General features: G+C 39.2%; 1 protein-coding gene across 1 annotated transcript in view; it reads left to right on the top strand.

Moving 5' to 3' along the window:
* The window catches only part of ROR2 (receptor tyrosine kinase like orphan receptor 2), a 151,905-nt gene extending 131,488 nt beyond the window's left edge, over positions 1 to 20,417 (top strand). The window contains exons 5-9 of the mRNA XM_042822929.1: positions 7,994 to 8,121; positions 12,690 to 13,004; positions 14,680 to 14,925; positions 16,720 to 16,922; positions 18,527 to 20,417. Of these exons, the coding sequence (XP_042678863.1) occupies positions 7,994 to 8,121; positions 12,690 to 13,004; positions 14,680 to 14,925; positions 16,720 to 16,922; positions 18,527 to 19,969 (2,335 nt within the window). The 3' untranslated portion in view covers positions 19,970 to 20,417. The remainder of the gene's footprint in view (positions 1 to 7,993; positions 8,122 to 12,689; positions 13,005 to 14,679; positions 14,926 to 16,719; positions 16,923 to 18,526) is intronic.
* Positions 20,418 to 20,429: the final 12 nt, after the last annotated feature.

The raw sequence follows: 20,429 nt of genomic DNA, 5'->3' as shown, positions 1-20,429 counted from the left end.
TCTCTTCTCTTCTCTTCTCTTCTCTTCTCTTCTCTTCTCTTCTCTGGATTTATATGGCTGTTGTTTTTGACTATGCTTTCTCAGTCTTCTTTTTTTCTCAAGACTTTCCACCTCCTACCTGTCATAGGCAGACATGCAGATAAAATCTTGCCGATGGATTTTAATGAAATGAGCAATAATATAATATTTCCAAGATCTTCGTAGGGCTGAGCTGTGTATACTTGCTCAGAGGTAGCATGGAATGAGAAGGAAAGATAAAAAGTGAGGGAGAATTCAGTTTTCTGGCAGTGGGAGAAACAGGGAGCTGCTTGTTAGAGGAACTGTGAAAGGCTCATTAGTCCTACAGATTTTCCCCAGGGATGTTAGAGGGATACCATTTATTACACAGTCGTAACATACCAGGAAAGATAGCTTGTTTTTAAAGAAAAAAGTGTGGAGGGAGGCTCTATGATTTCTTTGGTAAGCAAAAATCTGGAATGCTGCAAGACCAGGTCCACATTCCCATGAGTATGGCTTCCTGAAGCTTTTTCATTTTAAAATTCTTCTGTAACTCTAATGATAACAGAGATGTTTTTGCTGAAAATACCCAATACTCAACAAAGACTGGCATCCTTCCTTGGATTTCCAGCTGACTCGTGATTTCAAGGCTTTGTCCCAAGATGTTGAGACCTAGGAAAGCAGTGGGAGAACTTAGAAAAATATTGTGTCAGTAAATTGAAAGAAATTGAAAAAGAGTTTGTGGTTGTCAGAGGATGATGGCTGGTAATGCATCCAGGAACAATCTTCTGCTCCTTGTGGAAATTTATAAAGCAGGTGTTCTTGTTTAGCTTTGCTTCTTTCATCTTCATGATGGACAGTCTGCATTACAAATGTCAAAATTATTTATCTTCTGTCTCCTGGCAAATGGCTTAAATGATTAAGCAGATATGCCAAAAGCTGGAGTTATTGTTACTCACTGAGTGACTGTGCTGGGTCGTGGATAGAACAGTACAGTAACTTGTATTTCTGTAGAGTCACTTGTATGTTCCTACAGCCTTTGTAGGAACAGCCCCCCTGTGTCTCTACTTCTCTATGTAGTTGAGGAGTACTATGTTTTGATGCAATGAAACCTCTTGTAAGTATATACAAGAGTAAAAAATATCTGAGTGTGCAGGATACCCTTAAACACCAGTAGGATGCCATGCACTCCTTGCCACTGTTTCATGTATTTAATTCTTTCCTACATTTTTTCTAGTGAGTGCAGTGTATTTTGTGTTAGAGGTGTGATGGAAAATGATTCAGTGAAAGAAGGGTCGTCAATACCAATTTTCATGGATTTTAATCCACTTAAATCTTTAAACGCAGGAGCTTGCTGCAAGGGCATGGCTCATTTGGAAGTGTTGACACCCATGAAAAGCAGTGCTTTTTGAGTACAACAGTTTGGTTTGTGATTCAATGGAGACCAGCTCAAACATTATTGATGCCCTCCTCTTCTTTTGTATATTTAAATGCCTTTTAAATTCCTTGCTTTAAAACCATCCTCCTTTTATGACTCATGAATGTACATATAAAATGAATTTTAGAAGCAGACTTTAAAATCTGAGCTTTGCATTTTAAAACGTAACTTTTGTTATCGTTTGTGGGAATATTTGTAGTAGGCTAAAAATAAGGTTATTGAGAAGTTGCTGTCTGACATCTTATTTTTCTCTACTTTGTTGCATAAACTAAATTTGTTTGCAGCTGTGCTTTCATTAATGAAATTTCAGTGAAATGCTTTATCTATTATCTGATTTGAAATGGTACCTTGAGTACTATGATTAACAAATTCATCATTTAGTCGAATCGGTGGAATAAGTAATTGTAATTTTCTACTTGGACATTGAATCTAGAGTTTCAATTCACAACATACTTTATAACAACTAGCAGATATTCAAATCACACTCAGCACAATTGCTCTGTAAATGTGACGTTAATTACCTTTTTTTTTTTTAGGTTTTATCTCTTATTACATTTTTTTTTTCAGATAAGAGCACAAAAATAAATGCTACTCATTAGTATTTATCTAACTTGTAATGCTGATGTAGGGGAATGTTGTTAAACTCGGTGAGCATCTGGTAGCGAAATTCACGGGCCATATCCCTGGTGAGTGTAAATTGTCATAGGTCCATTGACTTCAACTCAGCTATGACCATATATACAAATTTCCCCACCTGTTAGATTTGACTTTTTAACACTGAGCTCCTTTACTGATACTATTTATTACAGTCCTTCAGTGAACAGAAGAAATTTTTGTATCCATTTTTTACCTCAGTGATGTCTCTTTGACATTTTAACTAAGATTGCTGTTTTCTGTGATCCCAAGACTGCAAATCTTTAGATGCCTGTGAAGATGTGCAAGCAAATGATTTTTTGTGCCAGAAAGGTGGATCATCTCCAGATAGACCTTTGGCCAAAGAATGAAGCTGTTTGTTCTGAGCATGGGAGCAGGTAGGGCAAGAAGCACATGTCATTCCCTGCAGTGCTGGCAGAAGGTGCCTCCAGCTAGATAGGGCCCTGCTGCAGCAGCAGCGTTTTCCCTATCATATCCTTTTCCTTGTCATCTTTGGCTTTTTCGAGTGGGACTCAGCCCTGCATGTGTGGTATCAACGCTGTTTTTTTTGTTTTTTTTTTTTTTTTTTGTTTTGTTTTGTTTTGTTTTGTTTGTTTTGATTTGTTTTGTTTTAGATTTTTCCTATACACCCATGTTTTGGAAAGTTTAATGGAGCCTTCAATTCATCGTATGTGTTACTTATAGGAAGAAATTATGAGTAACATCAGGAACAGCTGGCATTAACCCAACCCTTCTCAATGGATGAACCAAAAGCCAGTGTGGCTTTTAAAAAAATCCCGTTCTTTGTCAAATGTTTATACACTAGTCATATTGCTTCACAAGTCGGTAATATCAACTTTCATTGATCTCCTTAGTACATTATGAAGTCTATGAAAAGGAGCAATTTTATATCCTATTTAAAAAGCAATATTCTTCCTGACTGAAGAAGAAACTGCATTAAAAATTTGCTTTGCTTTTCTTTGATACTTTTATCAGAAATTTCAAGATACAAACCTGACCTGGAAGTATTAGGTATTTTTCTACAATGATAGTAATATGGACTTACTAAATTTTTGACTGGAAGAAAGTTTTATAGAAATGAGATTACGTATGATGAAGATAGCATGTTTCTCTTCTCTGTAGTGTAAACCTGTATTAGTAGGAGATAGTGAATGCTGTGACATGTGAACTCATTTTAGCCATTGAAAAGTGATCCCTCCCTTGAAATGTTCTATATTGAGAGTAGAAGGAACAAATAACAAGGATTATAGTACCAGATTTTAACAGTAAGAGGTGCAGTGTAAACAAACCGTGGATGTATACGTGTATTAAAAACAGAAATCCCTGATGTTGCAGTGCTTTTTAACACACTTCCCACACACTAATGTGGCTTACCTCTTTAACTAACAAAACCCTATAATTTGTTTGAATGAAGATCTCTCTAAATAATTTATAAGTTTATTACTTCATTGTACTGAAACAAATTACTCTCAAAATTCTAAATAACTTGTTAGCTTTATTAAAAGTGTAGATTGACTTTTTTTTCTTACGTGTATTGAATCTGACTAACTTGAATCTTCAAGAACTTTGTCTTCTTACTTGGTTCAAAAGTGCAAAGTGGACTTCAGAATTTTGATTGGCAATCAAAGAAATTGATGAATTGGTGTTTTTGACTATATGCAAATATTCTTTGAACAAACAGTGTTTCAATTTTGCATACAGAAGATTTGTTTTTCTCTTTTCTATGGCATCTTAAAAAATGAGTTTTAGGAGACTACTTGAATATAACTCTCAGTGCTAAAATAATTGCAATGCCAACTATTATAATTACTTTGCTATTTTATTTACTGCAAGTTGTTTAGTTCCCCCTTCTCCAGCTTGCTCCTGTGCCAGAACTGATTTCTAGTTACTTAATTTTCAGTGTTAGCCATCGTTCTTTCAAGGAATTCTCTGGGCTTGCTTGCATTTTAATCTGAATCTCTATCATGCTGATGTATGCATTCAAGGACTTCCTCCATTTGCATGTAAAGGTAGTAGGTCAGCTCTGACTGTGTTTGCAGGAGCATGAAATAAATGCTGAAAACCCTCTTTAGGCTTACATGCTTCACAAGATGATCTTAATATTGAACAGAATTTCCACAATTGCCTTTTATTTACTGGGACTTCTTTTGTTTCATTTGCCCTCTGGCCTACTTGACTGTGGCAATTGCATACAATAGATTGTGTTACATAGATGTCATGTTGTGTATTATACCCAGATGTATTCTTTCAGCTTATGAGACTTTCCGTTCAGAAAAGCCTCTTTGTTTCCTACGTGTTTTCTTTCATAGTCTTTTGTTGAGTGTTCGTTCTGTGTCACCTGAAATTAAAGTAATGCTTACTGAAAGGGGTTAGCAATGCTCTGTAATTTTTGCAATATGTGTAGCCCTCATGGACTTGTCTCTGTGTGCTTCTGGAGGACATCTTCACCTTCTATTTTGTAACTGTTGTTACATGATAAAGTTTATAGGTAAAGAAAGCCATTAGTCCTGAATAACATTTCTTTCTAACTATATGAGGCAAAGCTGCTGCTTGTTACGTCCCAACCTCAGGTCCTGAGGGGCATCTGAGCAGAGAACTAGTCCCGCACTGGAACATCTGTCTCATCTCCTGACAACTTAAAAGCAACAGGCCTGGATTCAAATCATTCATAGGAAATCTCTATATTGAGAGATTCTCAACCGCATTCTGTGTTCTATTCCAATTCACAGATCTTTCCATACCTCTCCTACAGACCCACATGTACGTGAAAGTCACAGTTTCCGTCACTGTGAGGAGATTAGACAGGCACTGCAGCACTGAGCCTTCATCATTCTTTTTCACTGCTTGTCTGTTCAGTTTTCCATTTTATACAGATTTCTTCTGCTTCTCCTCCTAAGCACACTGTTTTCAATTGTGTGGTGGAGTGTGTGTGTGAGATAAGGAACATGTAGATATTTTACCTGTGCTTAGTTGTTTTTCATGTTTCAGACATGTTAAACAAGATTAACCTTAGATAGACCTTGTATTGTACATAAAAACACTGATACTACTTTTTTTTTTTTTTCCTTTTCTTTTTTTCCTGCTTTGGCTTTATATTAGAAAACCTATTTTTTAACTTTATTGTTCTGGCATAAGATAACTTTCTGAGCCTGAAAAACTAGTGGATGGCACTCATGCTAATTCAAGTTGGGGTTTTAGAAGGAAGAACCAGGGTTCTTGATCAGAGCAGACTTCAAAGCTCAAGGATCAGGAAATTGAAAAGTCAGTATTTCTGCCTATTTTCAGCAACTTTAAACTCCTTCTCTAATCAGCGGCTGAATTGCTGGCATATTATTTAGAGCACAAATCAAAAGACATATGGTTCCAAAGCCGCCTGTTTGAACTGAGCATGCTGCTTCTCCTGCACTATTTTATCAAATTTCCTATACCTTGCTTTTTGCTGCAAAAACATTTTGCCATGTGCTGAGTTGCAGAGGGAAAGAGCAATCTGCAAGGAGACTGTTTTCTGTCATTACTACAGCTTTCTCAAAATCAGCTGTTTTGCTCAGAAGACTGGCGTAACTCTTCTTCACTTTATTATTAGTACTGACCATGTACTACTCACTGGCAACTCTGACTTGGCTAAGACACACATAGAGCAAGAACTCTGCTACAGACAGAGTATCTGACATCAGATTACTGTTTACTTTTGCTTGCATCCATAGTAATGGTCATATCCAGTTCAGTTTAATCAGCAGTTAACTGTATCATGAGAGAAGGGAGCATATGTGTTTATATATAGTATCTAAGCTGCATTTAGAAGTTCTTGACAGAAATAAATAAACTGAGCTAAGTAAGAGATCATACTGCCTTTGTCACCAAACCCATGCTAGCTTTTACAGATTTTTATTTTATTTTATTTTATTTTATTTTATTTTATTTTATTTTATTTTATTCTGTGCTGGTAAGAGAAGCCTTCCCTGAGAGCTAACGTGTGAGGTACAGTTTCACTTAGATACATTGCTGACTTTGTTATGCAGGGTAACAGTTTGAATTTATTCTCGAGAAAGAGGTTGAATAGGTTAAATATTCATTCAGCTCATTATGGGAATTGCTTATTTCCTATTGAGATGGTTAAGGATCATGAAGCAGGCACAGAGAAATCACTTTGAGATTTTTGTCCCCTCAGGCATGTTGCAGTTGTTGCAAAATTAGAGTTTTTTTTATGAGTGTGAAAGAATTACGTTGTGGCAATTAATTGATCCTGAAAGATACCTCCTTTTCTTCATCCACTGTAATATACAAATTGCCTCTTTCTGCAAGCAGAATTTGTTTAAACTTTTTCAGACAGAATGGTTTTTAATAAGTAACAATCATACTGTGGTGGGAAATAAGGGACAAAAAACTACATGAGGCACTTCTTATAGTAAGTCAGCATGTGTGATGGATAAGGTCATCGTCTTTCCAGGAGAAAAGGGGGAATAGCTGCTTGGGTGTTAACTAATGATCCCAGCTTTTGCCTATCCTATGTGGACAGCCCTGCCCACCCTTCCACATCCAGGGAGTTTATAACTTCAGAAATAGAGGTGTCATTTACCTGAAGAGCTTTACCAGGGAACCATAGTGGTGAGAGGAAAAAAAAAAAGCAAAGGAAGATTCTAAAACGGAGTAAGATACAGGAAATGATAGCTGCACTCAGCATTGGGTAGGTGTTGGATGATGATGCTTATCGTGATTACCTGTTGTTGGACCAGGTTGTAGTGAAGATATGGCCCAGCTGAGGGTTTTATGCATTTTCACTGATTTCCTGGTTCTGCTCATGTGACATGATGAGCAGGAAAGATGAAGATATTTGTAAGAGAAATGGAAATATGTATAGCCAAAACACATAATATCTGAAGATATTTTAAATAACATACAAAGTGCAGAAGAGTATTGATGTGATACTTCAAATATTGCTGGTATTAGAGGAGTACCTCAGGTGTTTGAACTGACTCTTAGGAAAGATGAGAGGTGTCCTAGAATTGAACATTTTCTAGACAATGTTTTATGCTTTTTTCATCACATTGTGTGGTGAGTCATAGGAAATACTCAAGCTAGTGAATCCTAGCACATTGGCTGTGCCATACCAGAGGAAATGCATGGTGTTGTGAAGATTCACTCTGAGAGTTCCTTCACAAGGGTGCTTTTGCAGTACTCAAATAGTTATGATCTACACATCGGCTCTGTATAATTTACTTGGGCTTTGAGGATGCTGTGTTGAACACCAAGGCTTAGAGCTAGTTATTTTATGCCAGAGTATTTATGGTGATATAAGGAGTTGAATTTGGCTTACAAACTAACTCAATCGAATTAAATTATATGTAGGAAGAGGAATTTGGCAATTGATTCTGTCCAGAGAGAGGAGGAAACCTTGATTAATTTTCATTCTTCATAGTTTACCTAACTCAGAGTTTGGACTTTTCCTTATTTTAACTAAAGTGTGGCAAGGTCTCTCCTGCTCTTCACTACAGCAGGAAAGAAGAAAAGGAGAGAGGGGGTAGGAGTAGAGAACCAACTTTTTGGCTGGTTGTAGTGGGTGCAGTTAGATGGCAAAAGTGAATGGGGACATGTAAAAACATCTGTTTTGCTGTCTCAGTCTAGCAGCTTTTTAGCAGATTCATCTGTCAAATTCCATTACTATTAGTATATGAAGTTTAAATTAATCTCAGTTTTTGTTTCACTTTTTTTCTTTTTACAAGGTGCCTCGTTAATACTTCTGAGATAGCGCAGACAGCAGTGGAGAAGAAAGTTTCCTTTGGGAAATTGAACAGTTTCAAATTTATAATCTTCTGGGGTTCTCTCCTTTTATAACAATATATAAAAAATTACTGTGTTATGCATTCCTAGACATCTGCTTATACGTTCCTAACTTGTCTTCTGCAGAGAAGATTACCATGAAGATGGTTTCTGTCAGCCATACAGGGGAATTGCATGTGCACGAATCATTGGAAACAGGACCATTTATGTGGACTCCCTACAGATGCAAGGGGAAATTGAAAATCGAATTACTGGTAAGCTTATACATCTCTGTAGCTGGACTGAAAACTAATCCAATATCGATACCGGTACTTTTGTCATCCTTTTCAGTTTTGTAAGTCAGTGACTAAGATATTAAGGCTTGAAGTAGATGGCCAATTTTCCCACTTCTGCAGTTAGTAGAACTTGGAGCAAGAAAGGTGAGTATCTACTATGGTATAAAAGCTGTAAAAGCTCTTTCCACATCCTCAAGTAAAATAATAGGACATTGATTTTTTAACAAATTATAGTTTACACTGGAACTTTGTGCTTGGCAGATACCAATATAAGATTTTTTTGAAAATAAAATGCCTTCTGATATAAGAAAAAATTATTTTCTGTATGGTGGCTTTTCCTTCAGATTTCCTCTCCTCTGCATAATCTCAGGAGAGTCTGTATTTCACACTGCTTTATATGAAGCAAGAGCTAACCTTCCTGTGCTCTGCCTGCACTGACTTCTTTCTCTGATCGTTTCATTACATACTCAGAAATTTGTTTCCAAAACAATAATTACTTCCACTGGGCTGTATATCAGCATGAGTTTTCTTCATTGAATCTTCTCCCATCAGACTGATCACTGTGATTCTAATCAGCTGTGATTCTGATAGACACAAGCAGAGCAAGGGAATGCGTTCATGGAATAGAGCAAAATGCTTATATATGGAGACTTAACACAGTCCAGCAGGAGCATATTTGTGCAATGGCTCTCCATCCCCCAGCAAATGAAGTCGAGCAGGCAGAGGAGGCAGGCAGTCGTCGTGGCTGTGCAAGGATCTGCAGCTTAAATGGAGAGAAAAGAGGGCAATGTACAGGAAGTGAAAGCAGGGTTGTGCAGCCTGGGAGGAATACAGGACTGTTGTTTGTGTGCGTAGAGATAGGATTAGGAAAGCCAAGGCACAGATGGAGCTGAACTTGGCGAGGGATGTGAAAGATAGCAAGAAGGGGTTCTACAGGTACATAGGCAGGAGGAGACAGGCCAAGGAGAGTGTTCCCCCTCTGATGAAAGGTGATGGGGAGCTGGCTTCCTCTGACATAGAGAAAGCAGAGGTACTGTATGAGTACTTTGCCTCAGTCTTCATGGGTGGTCAGGCTTCCCATGTCTGCCAGGACCATGAGACCTGGACAGGCTGGAGAAGTGGAGAAGGGGGCCCATGTGAACATAATGAGGTTCAGTAAGGCAGAGTGCAGGATGCTGCATTCGGGTTGGGGCAGTCCCAGGCATTTATACAAACTGGGGGAAGATCTCCTTGAGAGCAGTCCTGCAGACTTGGGGTCCTGGTAGATGAGAAGCTGGGCATGAGCCAGCAGTGTGCGCTTGCAGCCCGGAAGGCCAACTGTGTTCTGGGCTGCATTAAAAGTGGGGTGGCCATAAGGGAGAGGGAGGTGATTGTCCCCCTCTACTCTGCTCTTGTGAGGCCCCATCTGCAGCACTGCGTCCAGGCCTGGAGCTCCCAGCACCAGAGAGATGCAGAGCTCTTGGAACAAGACCAGAGGAGGGTCACTGAGATGATCAGAGGGCTGGAGCATCTCTCCCATGAGGAAAGGTTGAGGGAACGGGGCTTGTTTAGCTTGGAGAGGAGAAGGCTTCGAGGAGGCCTCATTGTGGCCTTCCAGTACTTGAAGGGAGCATATAAACAGAAGGGGGGTACATCTGTTGACGAGGGTGGATAATGATAAGACAGGGGAGAATGGTTTTAAACTAGGACAGGGGAGGTTTAGGTTAGAAATTAGGAGGAAGTTTTTCACCCAGAGGGTGGTGACACACTGGAACAGGTTGCCCAAGGAGGTTGTGGATGCCCCATCCCTGGAGGCATCCAAAGCCAGGCTGGATGTGGCTCTGGGCAGCCTTGTCTGGTGGTTGGTGACCCTGCACATAGCAGGGGGTTGAAACTAGATGATTGTTGTGGTCCTTTTCAATCCAGGCCATTCTGTGATTCTGTGATCTGGCCTGATATGCCTATCTAATTGAATCTGGAATTTAGAAACAGCTAGTTGCCAAGAAAATGAGCTTGACTTTACTTGTCAGCTCTATCTCTTCAAAGGTATTACTTTAAAGATATGACTTTAAAGGCTGATTTTCAAGCCAGAAATCCAGATCCATTCTTTCTGGGATATGGTGATCAGATACTGGGGCTGCTGAAACCCAAGTTTTGACCTCTCCGTTTGCTTTTATGAATCATTCCCCTCTCTTTTCTGTTGTACTCTATTTCAATTCTGGCCTATTTTACCATTCTATCATTAACTAACTCATAGTAATTATACCACTTTTACCTCAGCTATCTCTGCCTTGATTGAATGTTTTTCAACAATTGGAAAATTTTCTCTTATCTGAAATGATTAGATTTGTAATTCTGTGTGCTATTTTTATGATGTCCTACTGAAACAAATAAAAAAAGGTACTAAATCATTATGTCTTCCAGAAAATAATGATTGATATTTGTTTCTGGAATGTACAGCATGGACACTCATGATCTGGCTGTTGTTTCCCTTGTACCACTGATTATTAGATGGATTATGGTGGCTGAGGACTGGGACTTGAAGTGGTGTAGAACTTGAGAAGAATTCCTGGTTCAAACCTTCTTTAAGAGCAAAAATTTGTGTACCACCACAAACATAGGGTCTAACTAGGCAGTATGAATAATATTGCTTTTTGAAGTTATATACATCTGAAGGACATACCAAATGCTTTATGCAAAATAAATGCTGAGGATTTCACAGTACTCTTTTTTTGCGTAACTCTTCTTGAATGTAAAGTAAGTGTTCCAAGGTTAATGTTCTTAGCCCAAATACGAGGATATTTTTGAGAACTTCTCCTTAGAATTTGCTTGTATTTTTGCCTATGCTTTTTAAGTCTTTGGTGAAATCTCTTTATACTCAGTGCCATCCACCACTCTGGGAAGGTTATGACTGGGTAATGGTGACACCTACTGTCTGATGCTAAGAACTCATTAAAAAGTTACAGGCCTAATCAATGGGGAATTTTTATTCTGGGTTTTCATTTCCTATCTTCATCTTTTGCACATACTGTGTTCAGATACTGTCCTTCAAGTCTTCAGTTTGGAAAGAGACAATCTGGAAAGAGGCTTGCATACACAAACATAAATTCTAAGGTGCACCGTAGCTTTATAGGAGCAATCAAGCTTTGAGAAAGGAGCTTAGGAAACGTGAGTGACTAGTGGTGCTTCTGGGCCATTTCTGGCATTCTTTGAAGAACAAGAAATGTGACAACAGAATAGATGGCTTGGAAGGGGAGATGCTCAATGCTGCTGAGGCTTTGTTCCCGGTACTGCTGCCTGCCCTTTGGCACCCAGTAATCAAGAGGCTGCTCACGTTTGCATATCTTGCTTCTGTGCTGCATGATCGTTATACAACCCTGTTTGCTTTTGATAAAAGCAAATTGTGGCCAATATTGTTAATTAGGTATTCTTTGCTTATGCCAATCTAAATTCTGTAGCACCTTCACAAAATTTTCAGATAGCCAACTGTGAGTGCTTCACTCCTTATGTTTAATTTCTCCATCTTATGGACAAGCTCACCTCATAGCTGTTGTTTACAGCCTCATGTTGTGCTTGCAGTATTCCCTAGGTGACTGATGAAAGGTTACACTTCTGTATTAAAATAAGGAATGATGTATACAGAACAAAAGGGCTGGAGCTCAGGCTGCTGCATGTGTGATGTTGAGAAAGAGACAAGAGGCTCTCTCATAGCAGGTGGCAGCAAGAGGTAGGAAGGGAGAGAGCTGAATAAGAGGGGAAGAAGTGATATGCAGATTATGACTAGACTGCTAACGATTTGGACTAATTTTATTTTCTCTTTACAGTATGCACTGGTGGATGTACAGTACAGTCTAGCAAACCTTGCTCACAAGTTATATTTTCCAGTGTGTGAATGAATGTTCCTGTATTTAGTTTGATTTGTCCCCAGATCCACATGTCCACATGTCCACTTGTCTGTTATTAAAAACGTGCAAGAAAACTCCCAGACAAACATTACTGTGTACAGTGAGGGCTGAAAGGGAAAGTCAAGGTCTTAACCAACATAAAACACATCTTAATGTGATCTATAATCGGTATGCTGAAATTGATTACTGTTATGTATTTGGCTTCCCTTATCTACCAGGGGCAACATCTCTCCAAATACCAAGCCTGTCAAGGTTTAAAAAATGCTTGATTATTGATCAAAACATCTACAGAGGGAAGAAACTGAGTTATCCTCATTCAAATTTTATCTAACTAGAAACTTTGGGAAAATAGGTCAGCGTTCTGGCAGTTGTTTCTTGCTTTAGATATTTATCCTTTCAAGTCAAGATTAATAAAATGTCAACAGTTACTCAAAAGTAGTCACTTTCTAAGAGCTGAGATTCTGCAAGAAATGTGCAGATCTCAGAGTTTGCTTTTTGCCTTTGTCCTTTGCAGTAGAAAAGACCTGTTTTTTTCCCAGTTGCTCAGTAGGCTTTCAAACCATCATGAGATGAAAGTTGTAAAAGGCAAACAATGTAAAAATTATGTTGTTTCTCATAAGTGTTGTGAATTAATGCTTAAACAGTACCTTTATTCCTTTCCAGCTGCATTTACAATGATTGGCACTTCTACGCATTTGTCTGACCAGTGCTCGCAGTTTGCTATACCATCCTTCTGCCACTTTGTGTTTCCTTTGTGCGACGAGCGCTCCCGGACCCCGAAACCACGGGAATTGTGCCGGGATGAGTGTGAAGTTCTAGAAAATGATCTGTGTAGACAGGAGTACAACATTGCTAGATCAAACCCCCTCATCTTGATGCAGCTGCAGTTGCCTAAGTGTGAGGATCTCCCACGACCTGACACCTTGGAAGCTGCCAACTGCATAAGGATTGGGATCCCCGTGGAGAGACTCAGCCGATGTAAGCCAGTGCGCTACCTATTTTGTATAGTGTTGATACTGACCACAATCTTGCACTATTTTAAGGTACTGTTAAGGTGGTGACGAGGCTTAAAGGATGGTGCTTTGCACTGGAAGGGGTTATATCAACTACGGTTGGCTATGAAACTTCATATTCACACAACAGGTTTTAATCAGCTATGCTAAGGAAAGCAGTGCATTGCAGCTTTCCTTTCCCACGAGCTGTCCCTCACTGCCAACTTAGCTCTTGACTTTCTGTATAAGTCCTCCCATACTGCTATTTTTGAGCTCTGTTTACATGTCAATAAAACTTAAGTAGGCTGTAGAAGCTTAATTGGAAAACTCTGTTAAGAAATTAAACTTTTACTGTTCATTGTGTATGAGAAGAAATCCACAAGAGTGCTAATTCTTTAAATCAAGCTTGTAGTGAAGCTGTCTTTCTTCAGCCATGCAGGATGGTGGAAAATGTTAATCTCACTTCATTTGATCTGTATTTGCATCCAGGAGTAGAAGGGTTGTTTGATTACCAGCTGTTACGTGATCACAGTTTTTCTGCCTACTCCATTTCCTAGCAATTAATCACAATCCTCCTAAAATGTTAAACAGGGAAGCTCCTTGAGACTAAAGATGCATAAAGAGCTAAGTACCATTATTCTGAATACCCATTATCTGAACCGAGATTTATGAGCAGGGGTAATGGCATAGAAGTAGCCATGTTTGCTGTACTCTTGGAAGGCAATTGCCTGATGTAGCTGAGAAGGAGTATTAACTCAGAAATTGATGGGAAAACCAAATCAAGCAAAAGAAATGGGAATAAAAACAATATTAGAAATCCAGTAAAGATTTGAAAGCATGGATGTCTCTGACTCTTGGAGTCAGTGCTGCTCCCTCTGGTGGAACAGCTGCAGTGTATATACCGTTGATTTATAGATAATGGGAAAAAGAAGCTTTGTAAGAGTTGGATTCCTGAGGGCTGGGGAAGGAGACTCAGAAAAATGATGAAGGCAGTATTTCAAGCACGCAGAAAAAGGCATGTTTCAGTTCAGGTGCCAAATATGAGGGACAAGTATTCAGAAGGTAGGAAAAGAGGATAGCAGCATAAGAGAGAGAATAAAGATACTTCAGCAGATAAGAAATAGAACAAAACTTATGTCCTTTTTTTTTCTAAAGGAAAAAAGGAAAGAAAAACTGACAAGGCAACAGAAAATGCAGCATACTTCTTCTGGAAGTCATCAGTGTAAGAAAATCAGGAAATTATGAGAAATAAAAGTAGTAAATAAAAAATTTGCACTGTTGGCATCAGAAGACTTTTCCTGAATTTAAACTCATATCTCTAATTCAGTTCAACGCATCTTGTTCTGTATCCAATGTCTACTTGGGATCAATTCACATACAGAAGTACCAAATACTGACGTGTGTAGCCATAGCTTTATAGGCAGAATTCGAACATAACTGGTTGTGAAACAGAACAGAGGGCCAAGGCATTGAAACTTAAAAAAAAAAAAACAACATAGTTTTGATTTAAATCCAGAAGGACCTATATTTAAATACTTAAAAATACTTAAATTACTTTTAAAAAAAAAAAACATACATGATCTACATATTGCAGCTGTTATGGATTTTCTGACACTAATTATTTTGTTATTTGTAACCTTTTGCCAAACCCTTTTTAACAGATCATCAGTGCTACAATGGTTCTGGAGCAGATTATAGAGGAACAGTCAGCGTCACCAAATCTGGCCACATCTGTCAGCACTGGGACTCCCAGAGTCCCCACAATCACGACCTAACAAGCACACAGTTTCCAGAGCTAGGTGGAGGACATGCGTATTGCCGGAATCCTGGGGGTCAGATGGATGGGCCTTGGTGTTTTACAAAGAATAAAAACGTACGCATGGAACTGTGTGACATACCTTCTTGTAGTATGTATTCTCATTCTTTTTTCCACTATTACTTTCCTGAATCCTGTGTAATTTTGAATTGTCCATATTTTACATGTGCTATCCACTTAATGAGTTAATCTCTCAAATGTTTCATTGTTGGTTTGTGTGGTACACATTTAATGTTTTCTTGCTAGATGATGAACATCACCTATATAAGTTTGCCTTGCTCATGTTACTCAATTGTATTAGCTTTTTCTCTGTATGACATCTTGCAGTCAACAAGGATTTTAAGATCCTGTAGAGGGAGACATAACACTGCTTGTTTCAATGAAGCTGTGTGAAGTGCAGAAGCAGAGATGTCATAAAACAGATGATTTTATCAGAAGTGTCCTACACTATCTGCACAACTGATGGCAAAAATGAAAAGCAGCCTCTCATAGCTCAATACAGTCCTGAGTACTTCCTTTTGTTGGTGCAGACTTCATTCTAAATCTGTTACAGTGGTAACAATGTTTAGATGTGGCAAAGCAATTTAATGCTGTGCTTCTTTAGGAAGAAAATCATGTCTACTGTGGAAACAAATAAACCATGGAAGCCATAAAACTGTTTTTGTTACAGATTGCCTGTATCACAAAGTCATAGAATGACTTGGGTTGGAAGGGATCATAAAGCCCAGTTCCAACCCCATGCTATGGGCAAGGCTGCCACTCACCAAATCAGGCTGCCCAGGGCCCCATCCAACCTGGTCTGGAACACCTCCAGGAGGGATGGACCATCCACAGCATCTCTGGGCAGTTGTGCCGGTGTCTCACTGCCGTTTGAAGAAATAATTTCTTCTGAACATCTAATTTAAATCTCCCCTCTTTTAGTTTAAAACTTTCCCCTTGTGCTCTGTCACTGTCAGGCCATGCAGGAAGTCAGTCCTCTTTCTGCTTATAAACTGCCCTACTCTTCTGCAGGCTAAACAAGACCAACTCCTCAACCTTTCCTCATAGGAGAGGTGCCCCAGCACTCTGATTGCCTTGTGGCCCCCTTCTGGACCTGCTCCAACAGCTGTACATCTTTCTTTATGTGGCCCCAGGCCTGAGTGCAGTACTCCAGATGGGTCTTAACAATGGCAAAGACAGTTCCAGTGAATTTTTCTGAACTATTCTGCCCTGCAGTCTCCAAATACAAAAAAAAAAAAAAAAAAAAAAAAAACCAACCAAAAAAAACTATTTTAGAAAGGTTCCAGTGTAGTCTTATTAAATGTATTGATAGCTGTTTAATTGCTGAAAAGTGACAAGACGCACTTTTGTTCTCTTAAGTACAGAAAAAACAATACCTTTGCCAGTGAGAGTTGACATTTACTTTATTCTGGGCAGTAGCAGTACTAGTGAAGGTAGAAAGTGTATAAAATGCTGTTCAAATGTCTGGAATGAAGTGAGAAAGCCAGACTTGCCCTTGTTTATCATGTTGAGGTTACTGCATAATGAACCGTGATGGAGACTACTTCTTTTTATTCCCAGAACACGATACTGTTCTGTTTTCTGCAGTTTCCAGAACTGTAAGCCTAAAAATCAAATTGAAATAAACCAATATACTGGTGCAGCCATCAGAAACTGTGTAAAACCACAAACTTATTCTGCTTCGTTCTGCTATTCTGAACTAATTATTAGAAATATTTATTGAAAAACTATCGAGAAAGGATGGGTAACATGACTTCTGTTTTCAGTTTTTAAATGTCTACTTTTCATTAAAAATGTTGCATTAACAGTCATTGTAGTTCTTTTTTTGTGTTGTTGAATGCATAAAAATACTTATTGTAAACAAAGAACATTTCTGTGCCAACAGGTCCGCGTGACAACAGCAAAATGGGAATCCTATACATCTTGGTTCCCAGCATAGCAATTCCTTTGGTCATTGCCTGCCTTTTCTTTCTGGTCTGTATGTGCAGAAACAAGCAGAAAGCATCTGCCACAACACCACAGCGTCGCCAACTGATGGCATCTCCCAGCCAGGACATGGAAATGCCACTCATTAATCAACACAAACAGGTGTTTTTCCCAGAATTTGCTTAGGATGCATGTTTCTAATGTTATGATTTGCCCTGTCTCATATTTTCAGTATTTGAACTGAGCCATGTTGCAAGAAATCTGCTTTTTATAATGTGCTGGTCATTTTCTTTAGTGAAAACCAGGTTTTGCCACTTACTTAACTACGTCTAGAAACCCTGGCCTCTGGCAGCAGCTTTCAGAACAAAATATTTCATGACATCTGCGCTTACCTGTCAGTCCCCATTCTGTCTCTTGTCTTAGTGACCGAAAATGTTATTTCTGATCCAGCCTTCAGCCTGCAGTTCATTTTTTTCTCTTGATAACAATGTAACTGATTTGCTTGTTTCTAGCAGGATGCATGATGTTGTTTTGTCTCTAGTCTGTTGGCTCAGCCCACTCAGATTATCAGCAAACTAAGTAGTAAGCTGAGCTGAGATGCAACGTATTTCTAAGGCTGTTATCACAAGGATGGTGAAAAGAAAATGGCTTTGAGCTGCTGTCTGAAGATCTCATTTTCATACAACTTTCTGGGGCAGCTAAATGTTAAAATCATGTTTATATCTAATCCTGAATTTTTAATCATAGCACTTACAAGGCACAAGTTCTAATAAACAGTGCTCAGTTTGGAACAGTTTGCAGCACCTGTTCACAAAGCTTCTTAATATTTGCAGGATATTATTGCTTGTAACAAATGTCATTGATTATGTTTGGTGAGGAAGTTTCATGGCTGAGCCGGTACTGTGCTGGAAACTTTATGGTCCAGTTTACAGCCTGTCAGCCACTAAAATCAGAGCTTGTTCCCAGATTACCTGATAGAGTATTTTCAGCCTGTCGTACCCTCTCCTGCTGCATTACCCTCGGTGTGAAGCTGTGCTGTCTGTGTCTGACTTGTCCAGGGACTGCTCCAGCTGAGCTCATTGGGATGTATTCATCAGATCACCATCAGTCTCCCCTGCTTTCCCTGCTGGAGGGAAGGAGGATTTCTCTCTAAAGGCTTTGCCACCTTTACCTATCAGAAGACACCCCCTTCTTCCTTCTGCAGCTTTTCCTTCGTTCTCCTCACCAGAGCTAATTCAAAGTTTCTCAGCAGGAAACTGCTACCCATTGACAGGGACTGCTCCTGTCATGCAGTGGTGGAGAAAGGACAGATTGGACACTGGGAAACTGAGAGAGGGTTCACACCTCCCTCTACTGGAAATAATGTTTCAGTTCATCCTATAGCCTGCCAACCTTTTTAGCTTTTCTGACACATCTTTAGTGGACGCCTCTGGGCAGAGCTGCAGGGCAACTATAATACTTAATAATATTATTGTTACCCTGATTTACTCTGAACTGATGATTCGTTTAACTTGCAGGTAACTCCTTTGTGAAAGTAATGATGCTCGTATTTTACACCATAGTTTAATTTACACTTACTAGAATAACTTAAGATTGACTGTAAAATCCATACACTGATGTGGATATGCAAAAAAAAAGTTATCCAAAAGTTATCCAGCTTATCTTCCAGTTTGAACACTTAACCACTGTGAGCTTTTCACTGGTAGATTCTGCTGTTCAAAAAGCACTGTGATTTTTTGCTGATTGTTTTCTTTGCTTCATTTCAGGCTAAACTTAAAGAAATCAACCTGTCTACTGTGCGGTTTATGGAGGAACTAGGAGAGGAGAGATTTGGCAAAGTCTACAAAGGGCACCTTTTTGGTACAGCACCAGGTGAACAGACACAAGCTGTTGCTATCAAGACGCTGAAAGACAAAGCAGAATTGTCTCTTCGGGAAGAATTTAAACATGAGGCAATGATGAGGTCACGATTACAGCATCCAAACATTGTTTGTTTGCTGGGAATAGTGACAAAGGAACAACCCATCAGCATGATTTTCAGTTATTGTTCCCACAGTGATCTCCATGAGTTTTTGGTGATGAGATCTCCTCATTCAGATGTTGGCAGCACTGATGATGACAAGACAGTAAAATCCACTCTGGAACCAGCAGACTTCTTCCATATTGTGACTCAGATAGCTGCAGGGATGGAATACCTTTCAAGCCACCATGTTGTTCACAAGGACTTGGCCACAAGAAATATATTGGTGTTTGATAAACTGAATGTAAAAATATCTGATTTAGGCCTTTTTAGGGAAGTTTATGCTGCTGATTACTACAAACTGATGGGAAATTCTCTTCTTCCTATCCGTTGGATGTCCCCTGAGGCTATTATGTATGGCAAGTTTTCTATTGATTCAGATATTTGGTCATATGGAGTTGTGTTGTGGGAAGTTTTCAGCTATGGCCTACAGCCTTACTGTGGTTATTCTAACCAGGATGTCATTGAAATGATCAGAAACCGACAGGTTTTGCCGTGTCCCGATGACTGCCCCACATGGATATACACTTTGATGTTGGAGTGTTGGAATGAATTTCCCAACAGAAGACCAAGATTTAAAGATATACACAACAGACTAAGAACATGGGGAAACCTTTCCAATTATAACAGCTCAGCACAAACTTCTGGAGCAAGCAATACCACACAAACAAGTTCCCTTAGCACAAGCCCTGTTAGTAATGTCAGCAATGCTAGGTACATAGGACCAAAGCAGAAAACTCCAGCATTTCCTCAACCTCAGTTCATACAAATGAAAGGGCAGATGAGACCAATGGTCCCACCTCCTCAACTCTATATTCCAGTCAATGGTTACCAGCCAATGCCTGCCTATGGGGCTTACTTGCCAAATTTTTATTCTGTTCAAATTCCAATGCAAATGGCTCCTCAGCAAATGCCTCCCCAGATCATTCCCAAACCAGGTTCCCACCATAGTGGGAGTGGATCCACCAGCACAGGCTATGTAACAACAGCTCCTTCCAATGCATCGGTGGCTGACAGAGCTGCTCTACTCTCAGAGGGCACAGATGACACAAACAATGGAACAGAAGACATTGCCCAGAATCCTGTCCAGGAGGAGGAGGAAGAGGAGGGATCTGTGCCAGAAACAGAATTGCTGGGTGATAATGACACACTTCAGATGGATGAAGCAGAAATTCAGTCAGAAGCTTAAGAAATTTGGCCTTATTACTAAGAATTTTGCATCACTTCTGTGATTGGCGACTGTAGATACTTAAGCTTAACAACAGAGATTTTGATATGATGAAAAAAAGCACAACCAAAAATATATATACCAATATTAATTGCAGCAATAATGACATACTGAATTTATTGACCATTATCACTGTCAGCATTTTGCAAACTTGGTGGTACAGAATTGCTGGCTTTCATCTTTTTTACAGTACTACAGTTCTTGAAGGAAACTGCTTTTCAGTAATGTACTGTTGCTGTGCAACATATTGCAGAGTAACATTGCACATCATGATATGTGAGTGTAGTGTTAGTGAATTATGCTTAAATCATTAACACAAATAAGGAATCCAACTACAGTTGCTCTCAGCATAAGGAAGTGCCCTGGTTGTGATGGACAGCTTAGTTTATAGTATTTATCTTTTGATATAATGGACACAAGA

The sequence above is a fragment of the Centrocercus urophasianus genome, unplaced genomic scaffold (assembly GCF_019232065.1).
Source record: "Centrocercus urophasianus isolate 14NV4802_14NV808 unplaced genomic scaffold, USGS_Curo_1.0 seq_21, whole genome shotgun sequence".
Lineage (NCBI taxonomy): Eukaryota > Metazoa > Chordata > Aves > Galliformes > Phasianidae > Centrocercus > Centrocercus urophasianus.
This window is presented reverse-complemented; position numbering and strand designations above follow the sequence as displayed.